The sequence below is a fragment of the Dendrobates tinctorius genome, unplaced genomic scaffold (assembly GCF_039654945.1).
Source record: "Dendrobates tinctorius isolate UK_male_01 unplaced genomic scaffold, ASM3965494v1 ptg000055l, whole genome shotgun sequence".
NCBI classification, from domain to species: Eukaryota; Metazoa; Chordata; class Amphibia; order Anura; family Dendrobatidae; genus Dendrobates; species Dendrobates tinctorius.
In genome coordinates this window covers 3,262,127-3,287,400 of record NW_027361723.1, presented here as the reverse complement: position 1 = coordinate 3,287,400, position 25,274 = coordinate 3,262,127, and the positions used below count along the sequence as shown (strand labels likewise).

Genomic DNA, 25,274 nt, shown 5'->3' with positions numbered 1-25,274 from the left:
TCAGCAGCAACACGGAAAGTAAGGAGTTAAACGGAGGAGGAAAGACGTCTATGTACGTCAGTGAGGACGGCGCTTTACCGAGGATTCCCGCTCATTGTCTGATCACAGGATCCGTTGGGGGATTTGAAGTTCCCGCTCTTGTTCCGCGGAGGATTATTACCGGTCACGGCTGACAGCGGAGATCACAATCCGGTCACCCGAGAACCGCGCTGAGTCCAGCCCTCCAGAGCCGCCATCACGGGATCGTCCTCCGGGAGGAGCCGCAGTCACTGATGTGTAGAATCGCCGGCAGCGGCCGCCAACTCCCCCCCGATACGTGATCACTGCGTGTTATCTCCACAGCGATGTCAGGGGCCGGAGGATCAGACACTAATGAGGGACTCCTCTCCCCCCACAGGTCTGAGGCTTCATATGATATTATCCCATTCATCTCCCGACACTCCAGTGTTTTGGGTAGAAACCGCACAGCGGATTCCAGTGTGCGCAGCAACCTACAGACTGGTGGCGGCAGCCCGTGGTGTCTGGAATGTGAGGACCCGAGATCAGCGGCGTCAGCTCTGGTGGTGACGGGGTGGGTGGCTCTTAGAAGAGCCTTTGGTTGTGTAGGTGGAATCGGCAGCAGCGCTCACTTGCTCTTGCCGGACTTGCTGCTCTCGGTCTTCTTGGGCAGCAGCACGGCCTGGATGTTGGGCAGGACGCCCCCCTGGGCGATGGTCACCCCACCCAGCAGCCTGTTCAGCTCCTCGTCGTTGCGCACCGCCAGCTGCAGGTGTCGGGGGATGATGCGGGTCTTCTTGTTGTCCCGGGCGGCATTACCGGCCAATTCCAGGATCTCAGCGGTCAGATACTCGAGCACAGCGGCCAGATAGACCGGAGCGCCGGCGCCCACCCTCTCGGCGTAGTTGCCCTTGCGGAGAAGCCTGTGCACACGGCCAACAGGGAACTGCAGTCCTGCCCGGGATGAGCGGGTCTTGGCTTTAGCGCGGACCTTCCCTCCTTGTTTGCCGCGTCCAGACATGGTGGTGATCGCTGATAAGAACAAGAAACAGAAAAAAAAAAATCTGCGTGATATAAGGCAATAGCTGCGCGGCTGTCGCTTTTATAATCATCTGCCCCGCCCTCCTCTCCTGTCATTGGATGGATCACAAGCTACCAATGTAAATCAGACTTGTGGAGCCACCAATGAGCTGCAGTGGGCGGAGCGACTCACGGTTCCGTTGGTCACATGACTTTGTCACCCAATAGCACGGCGGTGTGACAGCAGAGCTCATTTGCATGGCCGGGCTATAAACTCCTGTGGGAGGAGCAGGGTCGTTATTCTTCACTCTTGTGCGGAGACGTTTCTCGTTCCCATCATGCCTGATCCCGCCAAGTCTGCTCCAGCTCCCAAGAAGGGCTCCAAGAAAGCCGTGACCAAGCCTCAGAAGAAGGACGGCAAGAAGCGGAGGAAGAGCAGGAAGGAGAGCTACGCCATCTACGTGTACAAGGTGCTGAAGCAGGTCCACCCCGACACCGGCATCTCCTCCAAGGCCATGGGCATCATGAACTCCTTCGTCAATGACATCTTCGAGCGCATCGCAGGGGAAGCCTCCCGCCTGGCTCACTACAACAAGCGCTCCACCATCACCTCCCGGGAGATCCAGACCGCCGTGCGCCTGCTGCTGCCCGGAGAGCTGGCCAAGCACGCCGTGTCCGAGGGCACCAAGGCCGTCACCAAGTACACCAGCGCCAAGTGAGATCTGCTCCGCCATCACCCCAAAGGCTCTTCTAAGAGCCGCCCACCCCCTCACCATTAGAGCTGCTCCTCCGCTGCTTTTTTTTAGGTCCTTGTCTTGATCTCACATCTGTAGCGGTTTCTCCTGACCGGCAGCTCCTGCGCACTGGGGCGGGAGACAGACACCACTTACATCTGCAGTTATGAAGCGCAGGGCTGGAGGTGAGGATGATGAGGGTGGTAGTGAGAGGAATGTACTGACAGCCCCGCATGCTCCACACTTCCTCCCATCCACAGCCATAGTATCCGCAGCTCCAGAGACTTGTCGCCACATGGAGACTTTACCCTGGAGTTACAGCTGGATGAAGTGTTACAGTTTATGTCCTCAGAGGTTGAGACCTTAATGGCGGAGTGAAGAGCTGGTGGATTGCAGCTGTGGAGACTCCTCAGGTCTGTTCATCAGGCTGCGGGTAACGATCTGAGGAGTCTCCTATTTATCCACAACACAGAAATCATCCAGCCGAGAAGACGAGTGATGAGAAGCAGAACTGTGAGGAGAGGAGCAGCTGTGGCCATAAACCCTGCAGCAGCTCGTCCAGGAGGAGGGCGGGGGCTTCACTGCCCTGTGACTGAGGTCTGCTCCGGGGTCCTGATGCCTCCATTGTCAGAGGAAGACCAATCCATGAGGTCTCTTCGTTCCTGTACGGTCAGAGGTCTGTAGTCCGACATTGTTCTGTCTCTTCTGAGATTTAGTCCCCTTTATACAGGAGTCTGTGATCAGCTGGATGTGGTGATCGCATGTGAGCGTTAAATAGAGGTGGAAGTCGTTTTTGCGGTTTGGTTGGTTCCTGACGGCGGAGTTTTGCTCCGTTTCTCTGCGGTCATTAGAGGTTGTCCGCATGATTTCTCTATAGGAAAGGTCATCACAGATCCGTGTGTGGAGACAACCAGGTAACTTACCGGGCAGCAGCTGATTTTCCTCCGATGTCACCCACCCTTTCCTCTCCAGACCGGTGGAGGCGTCTGATCGATGATGATCTCCCAGAGATTGATTAATTTCCAGCCTGAATCTCACATTGACATTAATGGAGAAACAAATAATTTTGTGGCGCCGAGATGAGGAGTTTTATTGACTCTTATGTTACAAAAAGACAGAAGCGGGAAAAACTACAAAATAAGAGCGGGGAATTCAAAATCGCCAACTGTTATGTGCTCAGCCAATCAGAGGTGAAGGGGAGGAGCTAACTGCGAATTCCATACTTGACATCCCGCACCGGAAATACGTCATCTCGCCAGTCCTCGCTCCGGTCCGCATTCTTCTATATAAAGGAAGGACTCTGCGCTCATCAGTCATAGTGTTTTGCTGCTGACTACGAGACGATGTCTGGTCGAGGTAAAGGAGGGAAAGGTCTCGGGAAGGGCGGCGCCAAGCGGCACAGGAAGGTGCTCCGTGATAACATCCAGGGCATCACCAAGCCTGCCATCCGCCGTCTGGCTCGCAGGGGAGGCGTCAAGCGCATCTCCGGTCTCATCTATGAGGAGACTCGCGGTGTCCTTAAAGTCTTCCTGGAGAACGTGATCCGTGACGCCGTCACCTACACCGAGCACGCCAAGAGGAAGACCGTCACCGCCATGGACGTGGTGTACGCGCTCAAGCGCCAGGGCCGCACTCTCTACGGCTTCGGAGGTTAATGCGTCTCCGCTCCATCCTCACCCCCCAAAGGCTCTTATCAGAGCCGCCCACATCTACTAAGAAAAAGCTATGATCTCCGCTGTGTGATGTGGCCAGGGAGGGAGATTGCGGGTATTTTGTGGTGTTATGTGACATCAGCGTTTAAAACAGATGGTTACCTGGATATACAGCGCTATATGGGTCATGAATTACTGTATGGATGAAATATCTAGAGCGCTTTATAGAGGCTACATCACAGTATAGACATTTACTGCACTCTGAGGGTACACTGCAGTGTATTAATGGGAGTCGTAGCTATATAGCGGGTATTGAGCATTAAATGGCCGCAAACAGCCATTTTTTTTATCTAGTTCTATATGGAATGTTTACAGCTGTGTGTGGGGGTTCTGCATTACAGGAGGTTTGCAGCCCTGTACACAGCAGTATATCGAGCTTCACAGCGCTATTTAGATGAATACTGCACTATATGGGGGTGTTAATGATTCTCCGCTCCATCCTCACCCCCCAGGCTCCAGGCTCTTCTCAGAGCCGCCCACATGTGTCCTGGAGAAGCGACAATTCCTGGTATCGGATGATTGAGGTGAGGGAGTTGGGTCAGATCCTATTTCTCAGGATCGGTGTAAATCCAGTGCGGAGCGGTCACATCCTGTACCGGTGACTCTGCGCCCCCTTATTAGTGGCGGCTTCCCGGTGTCCAGCGCCTGCATCTCATCACTGTCTCCCTCCTCATTTACCATCTACATGTGGACACTGACCGTGACTTCCTGACTGCTCCTAATACCGAGGACTGTGCGGCTCCAGCCGGCAGCGCTCTCCTGTGCCGGGGCTGATGGATGCAGCCGGACATTAGCGGCTCGTTCCCCTCATGACGGGGGAGGCTGCTTGTGTCTTTTCTTATTTATCAGTAACCGGAGCCTGAAGAGAGAACAGAGGGGAAATCCGCCCCCGGAGTGTACAGCGCCGTCATCCGAGCCCGGCGGACCGGAGAGAGGACTGGAGATGACGCAGGTCCGGAGCCGGTGTATTGCGGAGTGTGGGAGCTCCATCCTCCAGAGGAGGAGACGTCTCGCATACAAGATGCCTACATAAAATATCCATAACTGTGATTGGTGAGATAATGAGCAGCCGGCACCGGTCTGGGGAGTGAGGGGTTAATACAGTCTCACTTTACCGCAAGGTCCACAGGAATAATGGCCGCTCACTCCTGACGGTGATCGGGAAATGGTGTCTCTTCCACAAGCAGAGCACAGTCACTGAAGGGTTAATGATCGAGCGCCGAGAACACGACTGAGCGGGAGATTCAAATTATCAAACGGATCTAAAGCCCCGCCCACAGGAATCGACCAATCACCGATAGACGTGCTTCCTCCTCCGTTTAACCCCTTATTGCTCCTGTGTCTGCTGCTCGTCATTTCCCCGGGTTCAGCACATCGGGCTCCTCCTGGTAGAACATGTGCGGATTGTATCATCCGATCTGTGCTGGATGCGGAGCCCACACGGAGCCGCCCTTGTATAAGGTTACCGGGTCTCCGTGTGGCGTCCGCTCCGATCACTGCTGGAAGCGGAGTTGACACTGATCAGCCCTGGAACTGCGGGCACTAGGATTGCAAAAATATACACCCCCAGTACGGTGCTGTACATCCACCATCCTCCCTACTAGGTGGTATACAGCACTACAAAGGCTACATGTGCTGTATACTCCCCATCTGCATTTCTCCTCTATAAACCTGTGTCATCTACAGAACACCCGCATATAGTGCTGGATACCCTCCATATAGTAACTGAGGATAAGGTAGTGCTGATACCTACATATATCGCTGTATGCCCCCATATATAGCTAAATACTCTCCAGAAAGTGCTGTGGGCCCTCCATATTGTTCTTTATCCCATCATATATCGCTGTATACCCCCATGTAGTGCTGTAAGCTGCCAAATACTGTTATGTACCGACATATTGTGCTGTATAACCTTCAAGTAGTATTGTATACCGCCATATAGTGCTGACAACCCTCCATATAGTATCGTAGTCTAGAATATAGTGCTGTATACTCCCCTTATATTAGGGTACACCCTCATTGACGGCTGTACTCCCCCATAGAGGGACGTGTACCCTCCATATAGCGCTGTATATTCCACACATCAGATATTCTGGACTCCGCGCTCCTGATCCACAAGCCCACACACTGGATATATATATATATACAGGCCAGAAGCTGCAGGGAGCGGAGCCGCCGTCTGTGTCTCCTTCCGACCTCTCAGCAGCTCCAGGTCGTTCTCACATCGTCCAATCAGCTTCCTGCACGGTACAGATTGTGGTACAGATCCCTATGATAGTGACAGGTGCCGGGAACAGAAGGAGCGAGCTCCCGCAGCAGATTCATCTTCCCCGATACAGAATGATGTGCGGCCAGGAGGACTATGGGGAGATTCCGGGGCTCTTCCCGGCTCCTTCCTGCCTCCTCCGCCAGTGACGGCTATAGACATGTGGGGGAGATGTCAGTGAGGAGGAGGACACTGACACAGCGGCTCTGCTGCCCGGTCCTGACCGGTAATGGTCGCTTATCCCGGGCAAGGAAGCACAAGGGGAGGGCGGAGCTTCACCTGGCTCAGACAGGAGGGGCGGGGCCTGTGACCAGTGTCAGCCAATAGAAGCTCAGGAGGGGCAGCCAATCAGTGCGCAGTGTGACTGTATATATTTGAGGCGGCTCCCGCTCCGTCTTTTGTAATTTTTCTTTCAGCACTTTGTGTTTGTTCTTGATTATATGATGGCAGAGACCGCGCCAGCCGCCGCTCCTCCTCCTCCCGCTGAACCAGCCACCAAATCCAAGAAACAGCCGAAAAAATCCTCCGCAGGGGTCGCCAAGAAGAGCAAAAAGCCCTCTGGCCCCAGCGTGTCCGAGCTGATCGTCAAAGCCGTGTCTGCTTCCAAGGAGCGCAGCGGGGTGTCTCTGGCCGCCCTGAAGAAGGCTCTGGCTGCTGGAGGGTACGATGTGGAGAGGAATAACAGCCGCCTGAAGCTGGCCGTCAGGGGTCTGGTCACCAAGGGCGCCCTGCTCCAGGTGAAGGGCAGCGGCGCCTCCGGGTCATTTAAGCTGAACAAGAAGCAGGAGACCAAGAACAAGAAGAAGCAGGCGCCTGCGGCCAAAGCCAAGAAACCAGCAGCCAAGAAAGCTGCAAAATCCCCGAAGAAGCCCAAGAAGGCTCCGACCACGGCCAAGAAGAGCCCGAAAAAGGCCAAGAAGCCCGCAGCAGCCAAAAAAGCAGTTAAGAGCCCCAAAAAGCCGAAGGCTGCTCCGAAGCCCAAGAAGGTGACAAAGAGCCCCGCTAAGAAGGCAGCGAAACCCAAAGCTGCCAAGAGTCCGGCTAAGAAGGCGGCTAAAGCCAAGAAGCCCGTGGCCAAAAAATAAGCGGAGCCGCCCTGTCCTCATCCCACAAAGGCTCTTATCAGAGCCACCACCTCCTCCCTGCAGAGCTCTGTGATCAGTGCCACCACCTCCCTGCAGAGCTCTGTGATCAGTGCCACCACCACCTCCCTGCAGAGCTGTATGATCAGTGCCACCACCTCCCTGCAGAGCTGTGTGATCGGTGCCACCACCTCCTCCCCGCAGAGCTGTATGATCAGTGCCACCACCTCCCTGCAGAGCTGTGTGATCATAGAATCATAGAATGGTAGAGTTGGAAGGGACCTCCTGGGCCATCTGGTCCAACCCCCTGCTCAAAGCAGGATTCGCTAAATCATCCCAGTTAGATGTCTGTCCAGCCTCTGTTTGAAGACTTCCATTGAAGGAGAACTCACCACTTCTCGTGGCAGCCTGTTCCACTCATTGATCACTCTAACTGTCAAAAAGTTTTTTCTAATATCTAATCTGTGTCTCCTCCCATTCAGCTTCATCCCATTGCTTCTAGTCTTTCCTTGTGCAAATGAGAATAAAGTTGATCCTTCTACAATGTGACAGCCCTTTAGATATTTGTAGACAGCTATTAAGTCTCCTCTCAGTCTTCTCTTTCGCAAACTAAACATTCCCAAATCCTGCAACCTTTCCTCATAAGACAGGGTTTGCAGACCGATCACCATTCTGGTCGCTCTTTTCTGAACTTGCTCCAGTTTGTTGATGTCTTTTTTAAAATGTGGTGCCCAAAATTGGACACAATATTCCAGATGAGGTCTGACCAAAGAGGAGTAGAGGGAAATAATTACTTCACGTGATCTAGACTGTATGCTTCTGTTAATACATCCTAGAATTGCATTTGCCTTTTTTGCTGCTGCATCACACTGTTGACTCATATTCAGTCTGTGATCTATTAGTATTCCCAAGTCTTTTTCACATGTGCTGTCACTTAGCCCTATTCCTCCCATTCTATATATGCTTTTTTCATTTTTATTGCCCAGATGTAGTACTTTGCATTTCTCCCTGTTAAAAACCATTCTGTTAGTTGCTGCCCACTTCTCCAGTTTATTTAAATCTTTATGAATCCTCTCTCTCTCTTCTCTAGTATTAGCTATCCCTCCTAGCTTTGTGTCATCAGCAAATTTAATCAGTTTACCCTCAATTCCTTCATCTAAATCGTTGATAAAGATGTTGAACAATACAGGGCCCAGGACAGAGCCCTGTGGTACCCCACTTGAGACATTCTTCCAACTGGATGTGCAGCCATTTACGACCACTCTTTGGGTCCGATCACTAAGCCAGTTATGAATCCACCTAACAGTTGCCTTGTCCATTCCATACTTAGTCATTTTTTCAATAAGGATTGTATGAGAGACTTTGTCAAATGCTTTGCTGAAGTCAAGATATACTATATCTACAGCATTTCCTTGATCCACCCAATCAGTAATACCGTCATAGAAGGAAATTAAATTAGTCTGACATGACTTATTAGTTACAAACCCATGCTGACTCTGTTTAATCACTTCATTCTTATCCAGGTATTGACATACATGTTGTTTAATAATTTGTTCAAAGATCTTTCCTGGTATAGAAGTCAGACTCACCGGCCTATAGTTGCCTGGGTCCACCTTCTTCCCCTTTTTGAAGATAGGAACAACATTTGCTCTTCTCCAGTCTTCTGGCACTTCTCCTGTTCTCCAAGAATTTTCAAAGATTATGGAGAGGGGTTCAAAAATTTCTTCTGCTATCTCCTTCAGTACTCTGGGGTGTAATTCATCTGGACCTGGAGACTTGAATTCATTTAGGTTAGCTAAGTGTTTCCTCACTATCTTTCTGTTTATAGATATCCTGGATTCTTCTATTCCCTTAATAGGACAGTGAATAACAGTTGATGTTACATTTCCTTTCTGAGAGAAAACAGATGCAAAATAGGAATTTAAAAGTTCAGCCTTCTCAACATCCTGTCTTACCATTTCATCATTTTCATCCTGTAAAAATCCTATAGCATCTTTGACTTTTCTTTTACTTTTGACATATCCCCAAAATCCTTTATTATTGCTTTTGACATCTCTTGCAAGCCTCAATTCATTTTCAGCTTTAGATAATCTGATTTGTGCCCTGCAGATTCTGCAGACAGCATTATATTCTTCTTTAGATATGCCTCCCTCTTTCCATTTTATAAACATTTTTTTCTTCCTTTTTAGCATGTGCTTAAGTTCTGTGTTCATCCATCCTGGTTTCCTTAAATGCTTCCTATTCTTCCCTCTTTTCGGAATTGTTAACAACTGTGCTTTGAGAATTTCATTTTTCAAGATTTCCCATCCTTCCTGGACATTTTTGTCTTTAAGGATATCCAGCCATTGGATCCCTCCAATTCTCTTTCTGAATCCCTTAAAATCTGCCTTTCTGAAATCTAACCTTGAGGTCTGAGTCTTCACAGGTCTTCCGCCTCTAGTTATCCAAAATTCTAAAATAGCATGGTCGCTACCTCCTAGGGTCCCAGCCACTTTTACCTCCTCAACCATTTCCTCCCTGTTTATAAGGATTAGATCCAAGGTAGCAGTTCCCCTTGTTTTCTCCTTTACCTTTTGGAAGATAAAGTTGTCAGCAAGAGAGGATAAGAATTTCCTTGACCTGTCAGTGCCACCACCTCCCTGCAGAGCTGTATCATCAGTGCCACCATCTCCCTGCAGAGCTGTATGATCAGTGCCACCACCTTGTCCTCAGCAGAGCTGTTTGATCAGTGCCACCACCTCCTCCCTGCAGAGCTGTACAATGAGATCCACCACCTCCTCCCTGCAGAGCTGTACGATCAGTGCCAGTACATTATATAATTGATGCTGGGCGCAGTGTCAGGATGGATAGTTGTGATCTGTTGCTAATACGAGGTCTGCACTGTACAGCGCTGTGTACACGGATACGGCCGTGCATTTACGTCAGTGGCGTCTGCTCCATATTCCGTGTGTAAGGCTACTTTCACACATCAGTTTTTTGCCGTCAGGCAGGATCCGGCTTTTTTTAGAAAAAACGGATCCGGCATAAATTTTGGAGAACTGTAGAAACGGATCCGTTTTTTTGCTGGATCCGTCTCTGTTCCTGGCGGCTGGCCAATTGGATCTGAGCATGTGCAGACTTAAAAAAACCGGATCCGGTTGCTGGATCCGTCTTTTTCTGGATCCGGCGCATTCCGGCGCCCATTGACTTTTATTTTAGCAAAAAGCTGGAAGCGCCGGATTCGGCGCTTCCGTCTTTTTCGCCCGGAGACAAAAAACGTTACAGTAGACGTTTTTTCAAGACGCCGGAATGAGACAAGTTGCCGGATCCGGCAAAAAACGGATGAAACGCAATGCCATCCGGCACGATCCGGCGCTAATGCAAGTCAATGGGGAAAAACCGGATCCGGCATTGCATTTTGCCGGATCCGTTTTTTCCAAAAAAAGCCGGATCGCGCCTGAAGGCAAAAAACTGATGTGTGAAAGAGGCCTAAGGGATGATGTGAACCGCCTCGTGGAGGAGGCGGGGACAACAGGGGGCGGGGTTACTGGGCGAGAGGCGGAGTTGCTCTTCACAATGATTGGTTAAACACATCATGTCCTTATTGGCTTCTTTTATTTATGCCACAACCAGTGGCGTGCAGGGGGCGTGTTTCCTATAGACCAATGAGGACGCGCCCTGGAGCATAAATACCCTTCTCCCGCCGCTCAGCTCATCACATCTGTTCAACTCTACATTGAGCTATGGCCAGGACGAAGCAGACCGCCCGCAAATCCACCGGAGGGAAGGCTCCTCGCAAGCAGCTGGCCACGAAGGCCGCCAGGAAGAGCGCTCCTGCCACTGGTGGAGTGAAGAAGCCGCATCGTTACCGCCCAGGAACAGTCGCTCTCCGTGAGATCCGCCGCTACCAGAAATCCACTGAGCTGCTGATCCGTAAGCTTCCCTTCCAGCGCTTGGTGAGGGAAATAGCCCAGGACTTCAAGACTGATCTGCGCTTCCAGAGCTCCGCGGTGATGGCCCTGCAGGAGGCCAGCGAGGCTTATCTGGTGGGACTGTTCGAGGACACTAACCTGTGCGCCATCCACGCCAAGAGGGTAACAATCATGCCCAAAGACATCCAGTTGGCCCGCAGGATCCGTGGGGAGAGAGCTTAGATCTTCCCGGGCTCCAACCACAACACAAAGGCTCTTTTCAGAGCCACCAAATCTTTCCAAAAACGAGCTGAGTCCTGAATTGCCGGTTTATGTGCGTGTTCTACATATACGGATCGCACTCTCTCAGGAATAGATGGCGGCTGCGGTTTCTGATATCACAGGTGATTGCTGAGCGATAACTGAAATCTCACCTTTCTCTATTCTCATCCATTGTAAAACATAACCAACGTTAATATAGGGAGAAGGGTAAGGTGTGTATACCCTCAAAGTGTGGTGAATGCCTATACTGTGATGTAGCCTCTATAAAGCGCTCTAGATATTTCATCCATACAGTAATTCCTGACCCATATAGCGCTGTATATCCAGGTAACCATGTTTTAACCGCTGATGTCACATAACACCACAAAATACCCGCAATCTCCCTCCGTGGCCACATCACACAGCGGAGATCATAGCTTTTTGTTGGTAGATGTGGGCGGCTCTGATAAGAGCCTTTGGGGTTTTGGCGGAGCAGATCTCACTTGGCGCTGGTGTACTTGGTGACGGCCTTGGTGCCCTCGGACACGGCGTGCTTGGCCAGCTCTCCGGGCAGCAGCAGGCGCACGGCGGTCTGGATCTCCCGGGAGGTGATGGTGGAGCGCTTGTTGTAGTGAGCCAGGCGGGAGGCTTCCCCTGCGATGCGCTCGAAGATGTCATTGACGAAGGAGTTCATGATGCCCATGGCCTTGGAGGAGATGCCGGTGTCGGGGTGGACCTGCTTCAGCACCTTGTACACGTAGATGGCGTAGCTTTCCTTCCTGCTCTTCCTCCGCTTCTTGCTGTCCTTCTTCTGAGTCTTGGTCACGGCTTTCTTGGAGCCCTTCTTAGGAGCTGGAGCAGACTTGGGATCAGCCATAACAAAAGTAAAGCGGTCTCCTCCGTCACAAAGCAGAGCAATAATGATCAGAAGATTCCGCGCTGTTGGAGGTTTATATACGCTGCTGCTGCCCCGCCCTCCTCTCCTGTCATTGGACGGATCTGAAGCAGACTATGGAAATAAAGACTTGTGAAAACACCAATCAGCTGCAGGAATGAAAGTATGACGTCACATAGACCGCATGATTTTCTATTCTTCGCCTGTTTCCTCGGTGACCAGGGCGCGGGGTCCCAGTGCCGCCAGTACAAGAACAGACGGGCTGTTAACTCTTTCCTGGATGGAGGCACTCCCAGCTGTGATTTCTTCTGCTCCCGACATTAACCCTTTGCCCTCACGAGGACTCCTGTGCGGATTAATCTCAGATGATATTATACAGATTGTCCCTTATTCTCCGCTCTGGATCTCACATTTCTGACACTGGTTGTAAACATTTCACCAAGCAAAATCTAACCAGACGAAGATGAACACATCTGTGATCCGGGGATGTGATCGGCCGACCGCACCCGATATTTCTCCTCCTCACCGGGGCTGGAGCTGTTCTCCCGCTCATTACACGGAGATGACTCTCTGTATACTGGGATCCCCGCTCCCTGTAGGAACCGGTAATAACCGCACAGGAGCCGCAAGGAAAGAGAGAAGCGGGAAGATCAGAATCACCAGAGCGCCAAGGATCGGCCGATCAGCACTGAGGAGGTCTCTGGCCGCTTCTACACAAATTCTCCGGTTTTTGTCTCATCTGATCATTCTATTCCGTAGCAGATCGGCGTCCGCTCTGACACGGGGATGGAGGTGGCCAGCTGCGGGACGAGAAAACCAAGCAGTGACCGTGGGAAACCCTCAGCAGACGATCCTGAGCTCACAGAGGGCCGTGTCCCGTGTATACCGGCGGCCGGCCGCAGCTTCCTGCCATCTCATGGAGGTTACAGCGCTTCACAGTCCTGGCACTGCCGACAAGCAGCTCACTGCACAGTCCGACTTCACTGACGGTCATTGCCAGCGATCTGAGGACGGTTATGACGCTGTGCTGCGAGCGACACTCACTCTGCGACTCCAGGATGGCGGGAGAGGGGTCTCTGTGGCACCGCGCGGATATCTGCCCCCACCATGTTAGCTTTCTGGGATAGATCAGTGAGAAGAAACTACATCTCCCCAAGTCCGCGATGCCAGGGGAGAAGTACAAGACCCGTCCCTACACTACAGGCAGCAGACACGAAGGAGAGCGCAGAAACAGGAGATAGTAGCCTCTCACGTGAGATGTGGGCGGCTCTGATAAGAGCCTTTGGGGGGTGAGGATGGAGCGGAGACGCATTAACCTCCGAAGCCGTAGAGAGTGCGGCCCTGGCGCTTGAGCGCGTACACCACGTCCATAGCGGTGACGGTCTTCCTTTTGGCGTGCTCGGTGTAGGTGACGGCGTCACGGATCACGTTCTCCAGGAAGACTTTCAGGACGCCGCGAGTCTCTTCATAGATGAGGCCGGAGATGCGCTTGACGCCTCCCCTGCGAGCGAGACGGCGGATGGCAGGCTTGGTGATGCCCTGGATGTTATCACGGAGAACCTTCCTGTGCCGCTTGGCGCCGCCCTTCCCGAGACCTTTCCCTCCTTTACCGCGACCAGACATCGTTCAGGAAATCTTCAGACGACTGTGAGCGGTCAGCGCTGAGTCCTCCTTTATATGGTGGGTGGCGGACCTGAGTGAAAACTACACAATGATGACGCCACTATGGGGCGTGCTGCATTACCGGCTCCTCCCTCACCTCTTACTGATTGGCTGATCACATGTCTGCAGCTCCCCCTTTCTTTCTCTCTCCTCAGTGATGCGTGATGAGTTGTGTAGTGATAATAACATATCCGGGCCTTGTGTGTGATATCTGGATGTGGAGACGGTTGGGTGGATGTGACGACAGCTCCTATGCGGCAGACACTGCGGGATTCCTGCTAGCTTCCTGTAATGAGCTGTTCTCTGCAGTGACCACAGCACGGGGGCGAGATTAGCGCACATATTGGCCGCACTGTGGGATTCATTGCCCCCTAGTGGCAGATCTGAGGAGCAGAAACAAAATCTCGCCCCTCACCCGTCTTTGAGAGGGTCCTTTCCTCCAGATACAGTTGGTGTGTGACATCACGGGACATTTTGTCTTCCTCTGTATCCCGGTGATCCACAGTTCATTATGTTGCCTTGGTCAATAATGCCACTGTGATCAGTGCTGTACAGTGACCCAGGGGCAGACACTGTCAGCTCGCGGCCCCTCCCTGTCCCATATGAGGCTTATGATGGGTACAATCTGGCCATGGGACCCCGGAGCCTTGGGCTCTGAGTAGGGTCATAGTGGGGCCCACCCTACAGTAATAGGCAAATGCATGTAAGCTGTTATCCCTGTTAGGGTGAGTGCACACGCTGCGGAATGCTCTGTGGATTTGTCCGCACAGATTTAGTGCGGATTGCTCTGTGGTTTATCATCTCTACAATGGAGCAAATGGCAAACCGCAGCAGAATCCGCAGCGTGTGCACACAGCCTTATAGTGAAGTGTCAACTGTAATACACATCTACTGTGCGCCCCCTGAACTGGGGTCAGAATTACGGTAGTTTGCATTAAAGGGGTTCTTTTGTCAAAACAAGTTGTCACTGATCCATGGGTTAGTACAGCAGAAAAGGGTCAGCAGTGCTCACCTGCCCAGGTCTCCGAGCAAATGCACTACAGGGTGCAGCAGACCCATATAGCAAAGAGGGCGGCAACACAGGTCCTGATGAGACAACCACTCCCAATCCTTGGAGGGGGGATTGACGGTGCGCCGTGCGCGCCAAAATCCGAAAAGTTTGATTTTGGCGCGCACGGCGCACCGTCAAAAGTGCGCAGCGCAGGTCAAAGCGCAACTAGCGCACGGCCTGCGCACGATCTGCGCACCCTATGCTAAAGATAGGGTGCGCCGATCGCAGGCGCCGCTGTGCGCTAGGAGGCGGTGCTACAAGGAAGGGGCGGGCACGCCGGGCAGAGAGCCGGCTCGGGGGCGGAGCTACCCCCGGCCGTGCGTGCGCTTAAAAAGCGCGAATGTGAAACCAGCCTAAGCCGTACACCGTGCATTACCTGTGTGTGACCAGCGCCCTGTACAAGCAGATTCTGTGCAATCTAATACTAACAATCCCCCCTCCATGGGTTGGGAGTGGTCTCATCAGTATTCTGCACCTGTGTTGCCGCCATGTTAACTACAAGGGTCTGCTGCATCCTGAGAGGGCGTTTGTTCGGAGACCTGGGCAGGTAAGTACTGCTGACCATTTTCTCCTGTATTCTTGAATTTTTGGAGGATTTTCAATCCTCTTTTTGTGGCTTTGCTGTTAAGTTCACTGATCCCTGGGCTCCACAGGATAGGTGATCACTTATGTCCGACCATTAGAAACTGCACCGATTGGAAAAATGAGGATGATTTATCCCCATTTCAAAATGCAGCAGCAGGTGAGATGTCTGACCGCACCTCCATTCATTCTTTTTGGGGCATTAAGAAAAAACAAGTACAGTCACTGAGACAATGAATATGGATCAGTGATCAAGTTTCACATGAGCTCCAATCTAATGGGGATAAAAGCTCCACATTTTGTTGATCGGTGTCAGTCCAAGCAGTCAGACCCCATCAATCAGTATGTTATCGCTTATCCTGTTGAATTTATTACTTTTTTCACTGGAGAAATTCTATAAGTGCATCTCAGCCGCTGTGTACCAATTGCCATTAGTCATTATATACTTTAAAATTCTTCTTCTAATCAACATCTGAGAGAAAAAATGACCGCCATATATAACACAGTCCACTATACCGAGACCAATAATGCCACATACAAGAAGAAATACCACCACCTCCAGACCACATACTGATCATGAATGCAAACCATGACACTAGCAGCACTGTTATTACCACCAGTGACATTATACACAGGAGCTCTGTATATAGTGTTGATGATTCTGTCACACTAAGGTGCGACCCGTCTTAATTGTCTGTGGCCGAATTGTAGCTTTGGCACAAGGTATACGTATACTCGAGGAAAGAATACACAAGACAAGAGGGTATCGTGTCAGTATGATTCTTCTCTGTCTTTAATCAAACGTGTACAGCTTTTATAACAGAATTTGAGCTACATCATCAGTTACATCATGGACATATTTCCAATTACTATTTGCTTTTCTCAGGTCGCTACACAATCATTATGTACATTTCTGGGTTACCGTTTACTGCTCCCATATCGCTAAACAATGCTTATATACACAAGTATTGTTTTCTAGCTTGGCTTACCCTGGTCCACCCAGTTTATTCAATATTTGATGGAGCTTAGGTGAGTGATACCATACAGAAACAACTCTAAGAAAATATAAGTGTACAGGTAATACAGTGATCACTGGTGACACTGTACACAGGAGCTCTGTCTATAGTGCCAGTGTACAGGTAATACAGTGATCACCAGTGACATTATACACAGGAGCTCTGTATATAGTGCCAGTGTACAGGTAATACAGTGATCACCAGTGGCATTATACACAGGAGCTATGTATATAGTGTCTGTGTACAGGTAATACAGTGATCACCAGTGGCATTATACACAGGAGCTATGTATATAGTGTCTGTGTACAGGTAATACAGTGATCACCAGTGGCATTATACACAGGAGCTCTGTATATAGTGCCAGTGTACAGGTAATACAGTGATCACCAGTGGCATTATACACAGGAGCTATGTATATAGTGTCTGTGTACAGGTAATACAGTGATCAACAGTGGCATTATACACAGGAGCTCTATATATAGTGCCAGTGTACAGGTAATACAATGATCACCAGTGACATTATACACAGGAGCTCTGTATATAGTGCCAGTGTACAGGTAATACAGTGATCACCAGTGACATTATACACAGGAGCTCTGTATATAGTGCCAGTGTACAGGTAATACAGTGATCACCAGTGGCATTATACACAGGAGCTCTGTATATAGTGTCTGTGTACAGGTAATACAGTGATCAACAGTGGCATTATACACAGGAGCTCTATATATAGTGCCAGTGTACAGGTAATACAGTGATCACCAGTGACATTATACACAGGAGCTCTGTATATAGTGTCTGTGTACAGGTAATACAGTGATCACCAGTGGCATTATACACAGGAGCTCTATATATAGTGCCAGTGTACAGGTAATACAGTGATCACCAGTGACATTATACACAGGAGCTCTGTATATAGTGTCAGTGTACAGGTAATACAGTGATCACCAGTGACATTACATAGTAACATAGTTTTGAAGGCTGAAGGAAGACCTTATGTCCATCTAGTTCAGCCTATTTTTAGTGCAGCTGTTCTGCATTGTTGATCCTGGGGAAGGCAAAAAACCCACAGAGTAGAAGCCAATTTTCTCCATAGGGAAAAAAAATCCTTCCCCTAAGCTGGGTCAACCATCTACCTATAATATTCTGTTATTCGTAACCTTCTATACTGTTACTCACAAGAAAAGCCTCCATTCCTTTCTTACATTCATTCAGTGAGTTGGCCATCACCACTTTCTCAGGAAGAGAATTCCAGAGCCTCACTGCTCTTACTGTGAAGAACCCTCTTCTATGCTGGTGCAGAAATTGTCTTTCCTCCAAACGAAGAGAATGCCCCCTTGTTCTTGGCACAGTCCTTGGTACAAACAGTTCATTGGAGAGATCTCTGTATTGCCCTCTGATATACTTGTACATATATATTAGGTCTCCCCTAAGTCTTCTCTTTTCTAGAGTAAATAGACCTAATTTTGATAACCTTTATGGGTATTGTAGTGAACCAACTCCATTTATTATTTTAGTAGCCGCCTTTGAACCCTTTCAAGTTCAGTAATGTCTTTCTTGAGCACCGGCGTCCAAAATTGCACACAATACTCCAAGTGTGGTCTGACGAGTGATTTGTACAGAGGGAGAATTATGTTTTCATCTCGTGTCCCCAGACCTCTTCTAATGCCTCCCATGACCCTATTTGCTTTGGTGGCAGCTGCCTGACACTGGGCACTCCAATTTAGCTTCTTATTGACTAAGATGCCCAAGTCTTTTTCCATGTCTGATTTCCCCAGCAGTTTCCCATTTAGTAAATAATTGTAGCATCTGTTTCTCCTTCCCATGTGCATAACCTTACACTTATCTGGGTTAAACCTCATTTGCCATTTTTCAGCCCAATTCTCCAATTTACTCAAATCTGTCTGTAGTTGCAAACTGTCCTCCATTTTGTTAACTCCCTTACATAGTTTTGTATCATCTGCAAATACTGATATTTTACTGTGTAAGCCATCCACTAGATCATTAATAAATATATTACATAGTAGGGGGCCCAATACAGACCCCTGTGGTCCCCCACTAGTAACCCTGGCCCAATCTGAGGATGCCCCATTAATAACCACTCTTTGTTTTCTATCACTAAGCCAGCTCCCTACCCATCTACACACATTTTCCCCGAGCCCAAGCTTTCTCATCTCGCTTACCAATCTTTTATGTGGGACAGTGTCACATGCTGTAGAGAAGTCGAGATAAATGACATCCAATGATTCTCCAGCTTCTATGAGGATGTAAGCTCTCAAATGGACCCAGATCAGGTTAGTCTGACAGGAGCGATCCTTCAAAAATCCATGTTGATATGGAGTTAAACATTTATTAACAGTGAGATATTCCATAATGGTTTCCCTTAGAAACCCTTCACAAATTTTACCCACAGCAGATGTTCAGCTTACCGGCCTATAGTTTCCAGGTTCCTTTTTACACCCCTTTTTGAATATTGGTACCACATTTGCTTGCCGCCAATCAAAAGGAACAGACCCTGTTTCTATAGAGTCTTTAAATATAAGGAATAGAGGCCTGTCTATCACATTACTTAACTCCCTTAATACCCGAGGGTGAATGCCATCAGGGCCTGGTGATTTGTCCATTTTAATCTTACTAACCCCTTAATGTCCAATGACGGACACAGTCCGTCATCGGACATCTCCCCTGCTTTGATGAGGGCTCCGGCGGTGAGCCCGCATCAAAGCCGGGATATGTCAGCTGTTATGAACAGCTGACATGTGCCCGCAATAGGCGTGAGCGGAATCGCCGTCCGCCCGCGCCTATTAACTAGTTAAATGCCGCTGTCAAAGCTGACAGCGTGCATTTAAATAGCATTTCCGGCCGCCGGGCCGGAAATGACGTCACCGCCGACCCCCGTCACGTGATCGGGGGTCGGCTTCATGTTATCTGGACAACCAGAGGTCTCTATGAGACCTCTATGGTTGTTGCAGGCATATGGCTTTCAGCGCCACCCAGTGGTCGGCGCTGAAAGCACAGCAGTAAATCTGCCACATATGGGCGATCTGCCCAACGCCCATATGTAGCAGAGCCGATCGGGTTGCGCAAGCTTCTAGCCTCCTATGGAGGCTATTGAAGCATGCCAAAAGTAAAGAAAAAAAAGTTTAAAAATAAAAAAAAATTAAAAAAACCTAAAAGTTCAAATCACCCCCCCCTTTCGCCCCAATCAAAATAAAACAGTAAAAAAAAAATCCCACATACACATATTAGGTATCGCCGCGTTCAGAATCGCCTGATCTATCAAGAAAAAAAAAGCATTAACCCGATTGCTAAACGGCGTAGCGAGAAAAAAATTAAAAATGCCAGAATTACGTTTTTTTGGTCACCAAGACATTGCATTAAAATGCAATAACGGGCGATCAAAAGAACGTATCTGCACAAAAGTGGTGTCATTAAAAACGTCAGTCCGGCACAGAAAATTTTTTTAGCAAACTTTGGAATTTTTTTTCACCACTTAGATAAAAGAGGACATAGACATGTTTGGTGTCTATGAACTCGTAATGACCTGGAGAATCATAATGGTAGGTCAGATTTAGCATCTAGTGAACCTAACAAAAAAGCCAAGCAAAAAACAAGTGTAGGATTGCACTTTTTTTGCAATTTCACCGCACTTGGAATTTTTTTCCCGTTTTCGAGTACACGATATGGTAAAACCAATGATGTCATTTAAAAGTACAACTCGTCCCGCAAAAAATAAGCCCTCACATGGCCATATACACGGTAAAATAAAAGTTATGGCTCTGGAAAGAAGGGGAGGGAAAAATGAAAATGTAAAACCAAAAATACCCCTGGTCATTAAGGGGCTAAGGCGGTTCTGCACTTCTTCCAGGGTTAGGCAGGTAATATTTAATGGGGAGTTTACATTATCACTCTGCATTTCCCCAGGCAAATCCTTTTCCTGTGCGAACACTGTTGAGAAAAAGTATTTAAAACATTTGCTTTTCCCACATCGCTCTCTATGATTTCACACTCATTGTTCTTTAAAGGGCCGACACCATCAATTTTAATCTTTTTACTGTTTATATAATTAAAGAATAGTTTGGGATTTGTTTTACTTTCCTTAGCAATGAGTCTCTCAGTTTCCACTTTTGCTAAATGTTTTTGTTTTTTACACATTGTATTTTTTCTCTAACTTTTTAATGCTTCTTCATTGCCTTCTTGTTTTAGCTTCCTAAATTCCTTGTTCTTGTTCTTTATTGCCCTTTTTACATCCTTATTTAGCCACATTGGTGTTCTCCTGTTCCTAGCCCTTTTATTTCTGTACGGCATGGCTAGCTCGCAGTGGGTGTGTAAAACTGATTTAAATATTTCCCATTTATTTTCTGTGCTCCTATTTTTGAGGACATTGTCCCAATCAATTCGGCGAAGCTCCTCTCTAAGCTGATCAAACTTTGCTTTCCTGAAATTCAGCGTTTTCGTAACCCCCTTCCAGGGCGCCTTACTGAAGGCCAAGTGGAATTGTGTTATATTGTGGTCACTGTTCCCTCGGTGCCATCGACTCGGACTTCTGTTATTCTATCTGGCCTGTTGCTTAACATTAAGTCCAGAAGGGCCGTCCCTCTAGTTGGGCCCTGCACAAGTGGTGACAGATAATTATCCTCGGTCACTGACAGACATTGGTTTCCTTTCTGAGATCCTCAGGTTTCAGTTTCCCAGTCAATGTCGGGGTAGTTGAAGTCCCCCATAATAATCACCTCATTGGGATTTGCTCAGTAGCGTAGCTACCGGGGGACAGAGGGGGCAGTGGCCCCGAACTCTGAGGGGCCCACTGAGCTATGCTACTGTAACTGTATCGGCGTGCACAGCGCACCCATACAGTTACATTCTGCAGCAGAGCAGGGAGAATCGATCTCCCTACACTGGTGCCCGGCCGCTGAGGGCCCTGGTGCCAGCAGTGCGCCCCCCACCTCACAGCCAGCAATGTCGTCCTGAGCTTTTCTGTGCGCACAGGACCTGTGATGAGGTCACAAGAGGGGCGGAGTCAGGGGGTCACATGATCACGGGCTTCAGCACAGGGCTCTGATGTGCTGGTTGTCATGGTGCTGGATGAGGTGAAGTTTCTGTGTGGGCTCAGGATTGGTTTACAGGGTGGATGTAGCAGAGCCGTGTGTGTGAGGTGTATGGAGGAGCGGAGCTGTTTGTGTACGGAGTGGAGCCGTGTGTGTATAGGGGGTATATATACATCAGCAGAGGCTCAGCTGTTATGAATGAGTCACCGTAGAAGGCAAAAGCAGAAATACAAGCTAAATCAAGAAAACCAGAGAAGTTGGCAACTATCAGATTGCAGACCCCTGAACCTATCAACACAACTAGCAGTAGCCGTGGGGGGTTCCTACGAAGCCCTAGACCCCTCGATCACAGCCGGAGAATTACATAGGCCTAAAGAAAGAAAGGGGAAATCTAAACTACCCCAGAGCAGACCCCAAAGCAATAGGCAGCCCCCAACATATAATGACGGTGAAGCAAGATGAAAATACTAACACAGACAGAAAGATAGACTGAGCAAAGACGGGGCCCAAAACTACCTAGATAGTAAAGGACAGGAAGGCTGCTGTCTGCAATCTGCCAAAACCCTATCAAAGACATAAGCCAACAAGCTGATATGAAAAAGGCCCTGAAGCAGCTAGGCTTCAAAAACTAAATCAGCACTCAGGTATTTTCAGAAGACAGAGCTAAAGGAATTCAGCACACCCCAGCAGGGAATGGCAGAAATCCAGAAAAAAAAAGCAAAAACAAAGTCAAAGCACAAAAGCAAAAGGCAGAGCAGCAAACTTAGCTTTGGAGGAGCAGGAATTCAGACTGGTCTCCAAGGATCCCACAGAGAAATCACCCGCAGGGCAGAAGGGCGTAGGCAGCATTATATCCAGTCAGTAACTCCACTCAGCCAGTCATCATCATCAGCCTCAGGTGTTTGATAATCAGGCTCACTACCTTTCTTTACCAGAAGAGGGAGATCCTCGGGCCTCAGTAATGAAGGGGAAAATGAACTCACAACACTCAGCATTGGGGTATCAGGTGTAGTAATAGGGACATATACGGCAGCAGCGGCTCAGTATTGGGGTATCAGGTGCAGTAATAGGGACATATACGGCAGCAGCGGCTCAGTATTGGGGTATCAGGTGCAGTAATAGGGACATATATGGCGGCAGCAGCAGAGGCTCAGCATTGGGGTATCAGGTGCAGTAATAGGGACATATATGGCAGCAGTGGCTCAGCATTGGGGTATCAGGTGCAGTAATAGGGACACATACGGCAGCAGCGGCTCAGTATTGGGGTATCAGCAGGATGAGGGGTTTGTGCAGGTTGGGGATACATGATGATGGAGCTGGAATATGAGAAGTGAAACGTGTCTTTGTTGTATTCTCTGTAGCCGAGTCCTCGCTGGAGGAGTTGTCATGTCGGTCTGGGCCAGATAGAAAAGACGTGAAAAGTGAACGATTCCATCAGAAAGATCGTCAGTGGTAAGACACCAACTATAACTGTGCAGTAATCACTTGTATGTTTTGTAGGACTGGTATGTACCACTGACCATATGGCGGTAATATCCATGTTGGTCTTTTATATAGGGATTATTTTCAGTAACAGAGCAGTCATCGCCTACATCCACTATTAGGGTGCGTCACCGAGTTGTAATCAAAGTTACCTAGTTAGGGGCCCACTCAGAAGTTTTTACCCCCCCCCTGCCCGAACCGAAACCCTAGCTATGCCTCTGGGTTTGCTGCTTTGTCTATTTGTTTCAATAATACATTCTCAGTGGCTTCTGTTATATTTGGTGGCTTATAACAAACCCCTATGAGGATTTTATTACATCTCCCTCCTTGTATCTCCACCCATAGAGACTCCACCTCTTCATTTCCCTCTTGTATATCTTCTCTTAGTGTGGACTTTATATATAGACAGACTCCACCCCCTTTCCTTTTTATTTTTTACGATCCCTCCTAAACAAATCATATCCTTGCAAGTTAGCCGCCCAGTCATAGCTGTCATCTAACCATGTCTGTTATTACAACTATGTCGTATTTTTCCCTTCCCCATGACAGCACCGCAGACATGAGTAGGTATCCGCCCCCCAGGAAACAGGAAACCTGTAGCAGAGACATAAGAAGGGGGCGGCACCTCTCTCCCCAGTTTGGTTTCCTGCAGCCGGAATGCTTGGGGCAGAGCCTGTACCTCCGGAGGGATCCCCCTCTGATGTCCAGTCAGGAGGCCGAGGTCCACGGGGAGAGGACGGCAGCGGGGCACAGTGGCGTGCGCCTGTCAGCCCTGCTCGGTGGGCGCTGTGAGCGGTGTCCTCCTCGTGTGACTCCCCGGCGGCCGCTCCAGTGGGAGGCAGAGCCGGGGGAGGCATGGCCACCATGACGCTGGCACCGACTGAGTGGCGACGGCTTCCGGGGTCGCACTGGACGTGACGTCACACGCCGGGGGAACGGTGTACTGGGCACTTCCGGGCGGGAGCAGTCCCAGAAGCGCGCACCGCTCCTCCATAAAAAGGGAGACTAGGCAGGCGCCACTGGTCCCTGAGAGGCTGCACACGGGCTCCAGTGTTATAGATCCAGACCAGCAGCAGAAGGAAAATGGATCCTAAAGCCGAGAGGAACGCGCAGGATGAAGAGCTACCGGGGTACCCAGGAAAGGGGCCAGGTTTGTAAGGCAGCACAATATATTAACAATTGCCCTATATACACTCACTGGCCACTTTATTAGGTACACCATGCTAGTAAGGGGTTGGACCCCCTTTTGCCTTCAGAACTGCCTCAATTCTTCGTGGCAGAGATTCAACAAGGTGCTGGAAGCATTCCTCAGAGATTTTGGACCATATTGACATGATGGCATCACACAGTTGGCGCCGATTTGTCGGCTGCACATCCCTGATGCGAATCTCCCGTTCCACCACATCCCAAAGATGCTCTATTGGATTGAGATCTGGTGACTGAGGAGGCCATTTGAGTACAGTAAACTCATTGTCATGTTCAAGAAACCAATCTGAGATGATTCGAGCTTTATGACATGGCGCATTATCCTGCTGAAAGTAGCCATCAGATGTTGGGTACATTGTGGTCATAAAGGGATGGACATGGTCAGCAACAATACTCAGGTAGGCTGTGGCGTTGCAACGATGCTCAATTGGTACCAAGGGGCCCAAAGAGTGCCCAGAAAAAATTCCCCACACCATGACACCACCACCACCAGCCTGAACCGTTGATACAAGGCAGGATGGATCCATGCTTTCATGTTGTTTACGCCAAATTCTGACCCTACCATCCGAATGTCGCAGCAGAAATCGAGACTCATCAGACCAGGCAACGTTTTTCCAATCTTCTACTGTCCAATTTCGATGAGCTTGTGCAAATTGTAGCCTCAGTTTCCTGTTCTTAGCTGAGAGGAGTGGTACCCAGTGTGGTCTTCTGCTGCTGTAGCCCATCTGCCTCAAAGTTCGACGCACTGTGCGTTCAGAGATGCTCTTCTGCCTACCTTGGTTGTAACGGGTGGCAATTTGAGTCACTGTTGCCTTTCTATCAGCTCGAACCAGTCTGCCCATTCTCCTCTGACCTCTGGCATCAACATGGCATTTCCGGCCACAGAACTGCCGCTCACTGGATTATTTTTTCTTTTTCGGACCATTCTCTGTAAACCCTAGAGATGGTTGTGCGTGAAAATCCCAGTAGATCAGCAGTTTCTGAAATTCTTAGACCAGCCCTTCTGGCACCAACAATCATGCCACGTTCAAAGGCACTCAAATCACCTTTCTTCCCCATACTGATGCTCGGTTTGAACTGCAGGAGATTGTCTTGACCATGTCTACATGCCTAAATGCACTGAGTTGCCGCCATGTGATTGGCTGATTAGAAATTAAGTCTTAACACACAGTTGGACAGGTGTACCTAATAAAGTGGCCAGTGAGTGTATGTCTTCTGTAGGGAAAGGCCAAATTAAGAATAAATGCCCAAGGGAGACCTTGCTGGAGGCAATACCTTCCCTACAGAAGGCAGCGGAATTCCTGGCGGACGCCGCAGTAGACTCCGTCCATGGTGCCGCCCGTGCATGCGTCCTTTGAAATTCAGGCCGCAGA

At 49.4% G+C, this 25,274-nt stretch overlaps 6 protein-coding genes across 6 annotated transcripts; 4 read left to right on the top strand and 2 right to left on the bottom strand.

Moving 5' to 3' along the window:
- Positions 1–574: 574 nt before the first annotated feature.
- Positions 575–1,083, bottom strand: LOC141091664 (histone H2A type 1-like). Its single transcript, XM_073577346.1, has one exon. It carries the CDS (start codon positions 1,016–1,018, stop codon positions 626–628), a length of 393 nt encoding a protein of 130 aa, XP_073433447.1. The 5' UTR covers positions 1,019–1,083; the 3' UTR covers positions 575–625.
- A 234-nt stretch (positions 1,084–1,317) lies between these two features.
- LOC141091665 (histone H2B 1.1-like) lies at positions 1,318–1,779 on the top strand. The gene has a single exon (XM_073577347.1). It carries the CDS (start codon positions 1,356–1,358, stop codon positions 1,734–1,736), a length of 381 nt encoding a protein of 126 aa, XP_073433448.1. The 5' UTR covers positions 1,318–1,355; the 3' UTR covers positions 1,737–1,779.
- A 1,315-nt stretch (positions 1,780–3,094) lies between these two features.
- LOC141091701 (histone H4) lies at positions 3,095–3,406 on the top strand. The gene has a single exon (XM_073577395.1). It carries the CDS (start codon positions 3,095–3,097, stop codon positions 3,404–3,406), a length of 312 nt encoding a protein of 103 aa, XP_073433496.1.
- A 2,678-nt stretch (positions 3,407–6,084) lies between these two features.
- LOC141091663 (histone H1.01-like) lies at positions 6,085–7,777 on the top strand. The gene has a single exon (XM_073577345.1). It carries the CDS (start codon positions 6,170–6,172, stop codon positions 6,812–6,814), a length of 645 nt encoding a protein of 214 aa, XP_073433446.1. The 5' UTR covers positions 6,085–6,169; the 3' UTR covers positions 6,815–7,777.
- Positions 7,778–10,519: 2,742 nt separating this feature from the next.
- LOC141091725 (histone H3) lies at positions 10,520–10,995 on the top strand. Its single transcript, XM_073577414.1, has one exon. The coding sequence runs from the start codon at positions 10,534–10,536 to the stop codon at positions 10,942–10,944; it is 411 nt and encodes a 136-aa protein (XP_073433515.1). The 5' UTR covers positions 10,520–10,533; the 3' UTR covers positions 10,945–10,995.
- Positions 10,996–11,416: 421 nt separating this feature from the next.
- LOC141091724 (histone H2B 1.1-like) lies at positions 11,417–11,861 on the bottom strand. Its single transcript, XM_073577413.1, has one exon. It carries the CDS (start codon positions 11,837–11,839, stop codon positions 11,462–11,464), a length of 378 nt encoding a protein of 125 aa, XP_073433514.1. The 5' UTR covers positions 11,840–11,861; the 3' UTR covers positions 11,417–11,461.
- Positions 11,862–25,274: the final 13,413 nt, after the last annotated feature.

Excerpts from the sequence above, each read along its gene's own strand:
- LOC141091701 (XM_073577395.1), top strand. The coding sequence starts at position 3,095 with ATGTCTGGTCGAGGTAAAGGAGGGAAAGGTCTCGGGAAGGGCGGCGCC.
- LOC141091664 (XM_073577346.1), bottom strand. The coding sequence starts at position 1,018 with ATGTCTGGACGCGGCAAACAAGGAGGGAAGGTCCGCGCTAAAGCCAAG.
- LOC141091724 (XM_073577413.1), bottom strand. The coding sequence starts at position 11,839 with ATGGCTGATCCCAAGTCTGCTCCAGCTCCTAAGAAGGGCTCCAAGAAA.
- LOC141091663 (XM_073577345.1), top strand. The coding sequence starts at position 6,170 with ATGATGGCAGAGACCGCGCCAGCCGCCGCTCCTCCTCCTCCCGCTGAA.
- LOC141091665 (XM_073577347.1), top strand. The coding sequence starts at position 1,356 with ATGCCTGATCCCGCCAAGTCTGCTCCAGCTCCCAAGAAGGGCTCCAAG.
- LOC141091725 (XM_073577414.1), top strand. The coding sequence starts at position 10,534 with ATGGCCAGGACGAAGCAGACCGCCCGCAAATCCACCGGAGGGAAGGCT.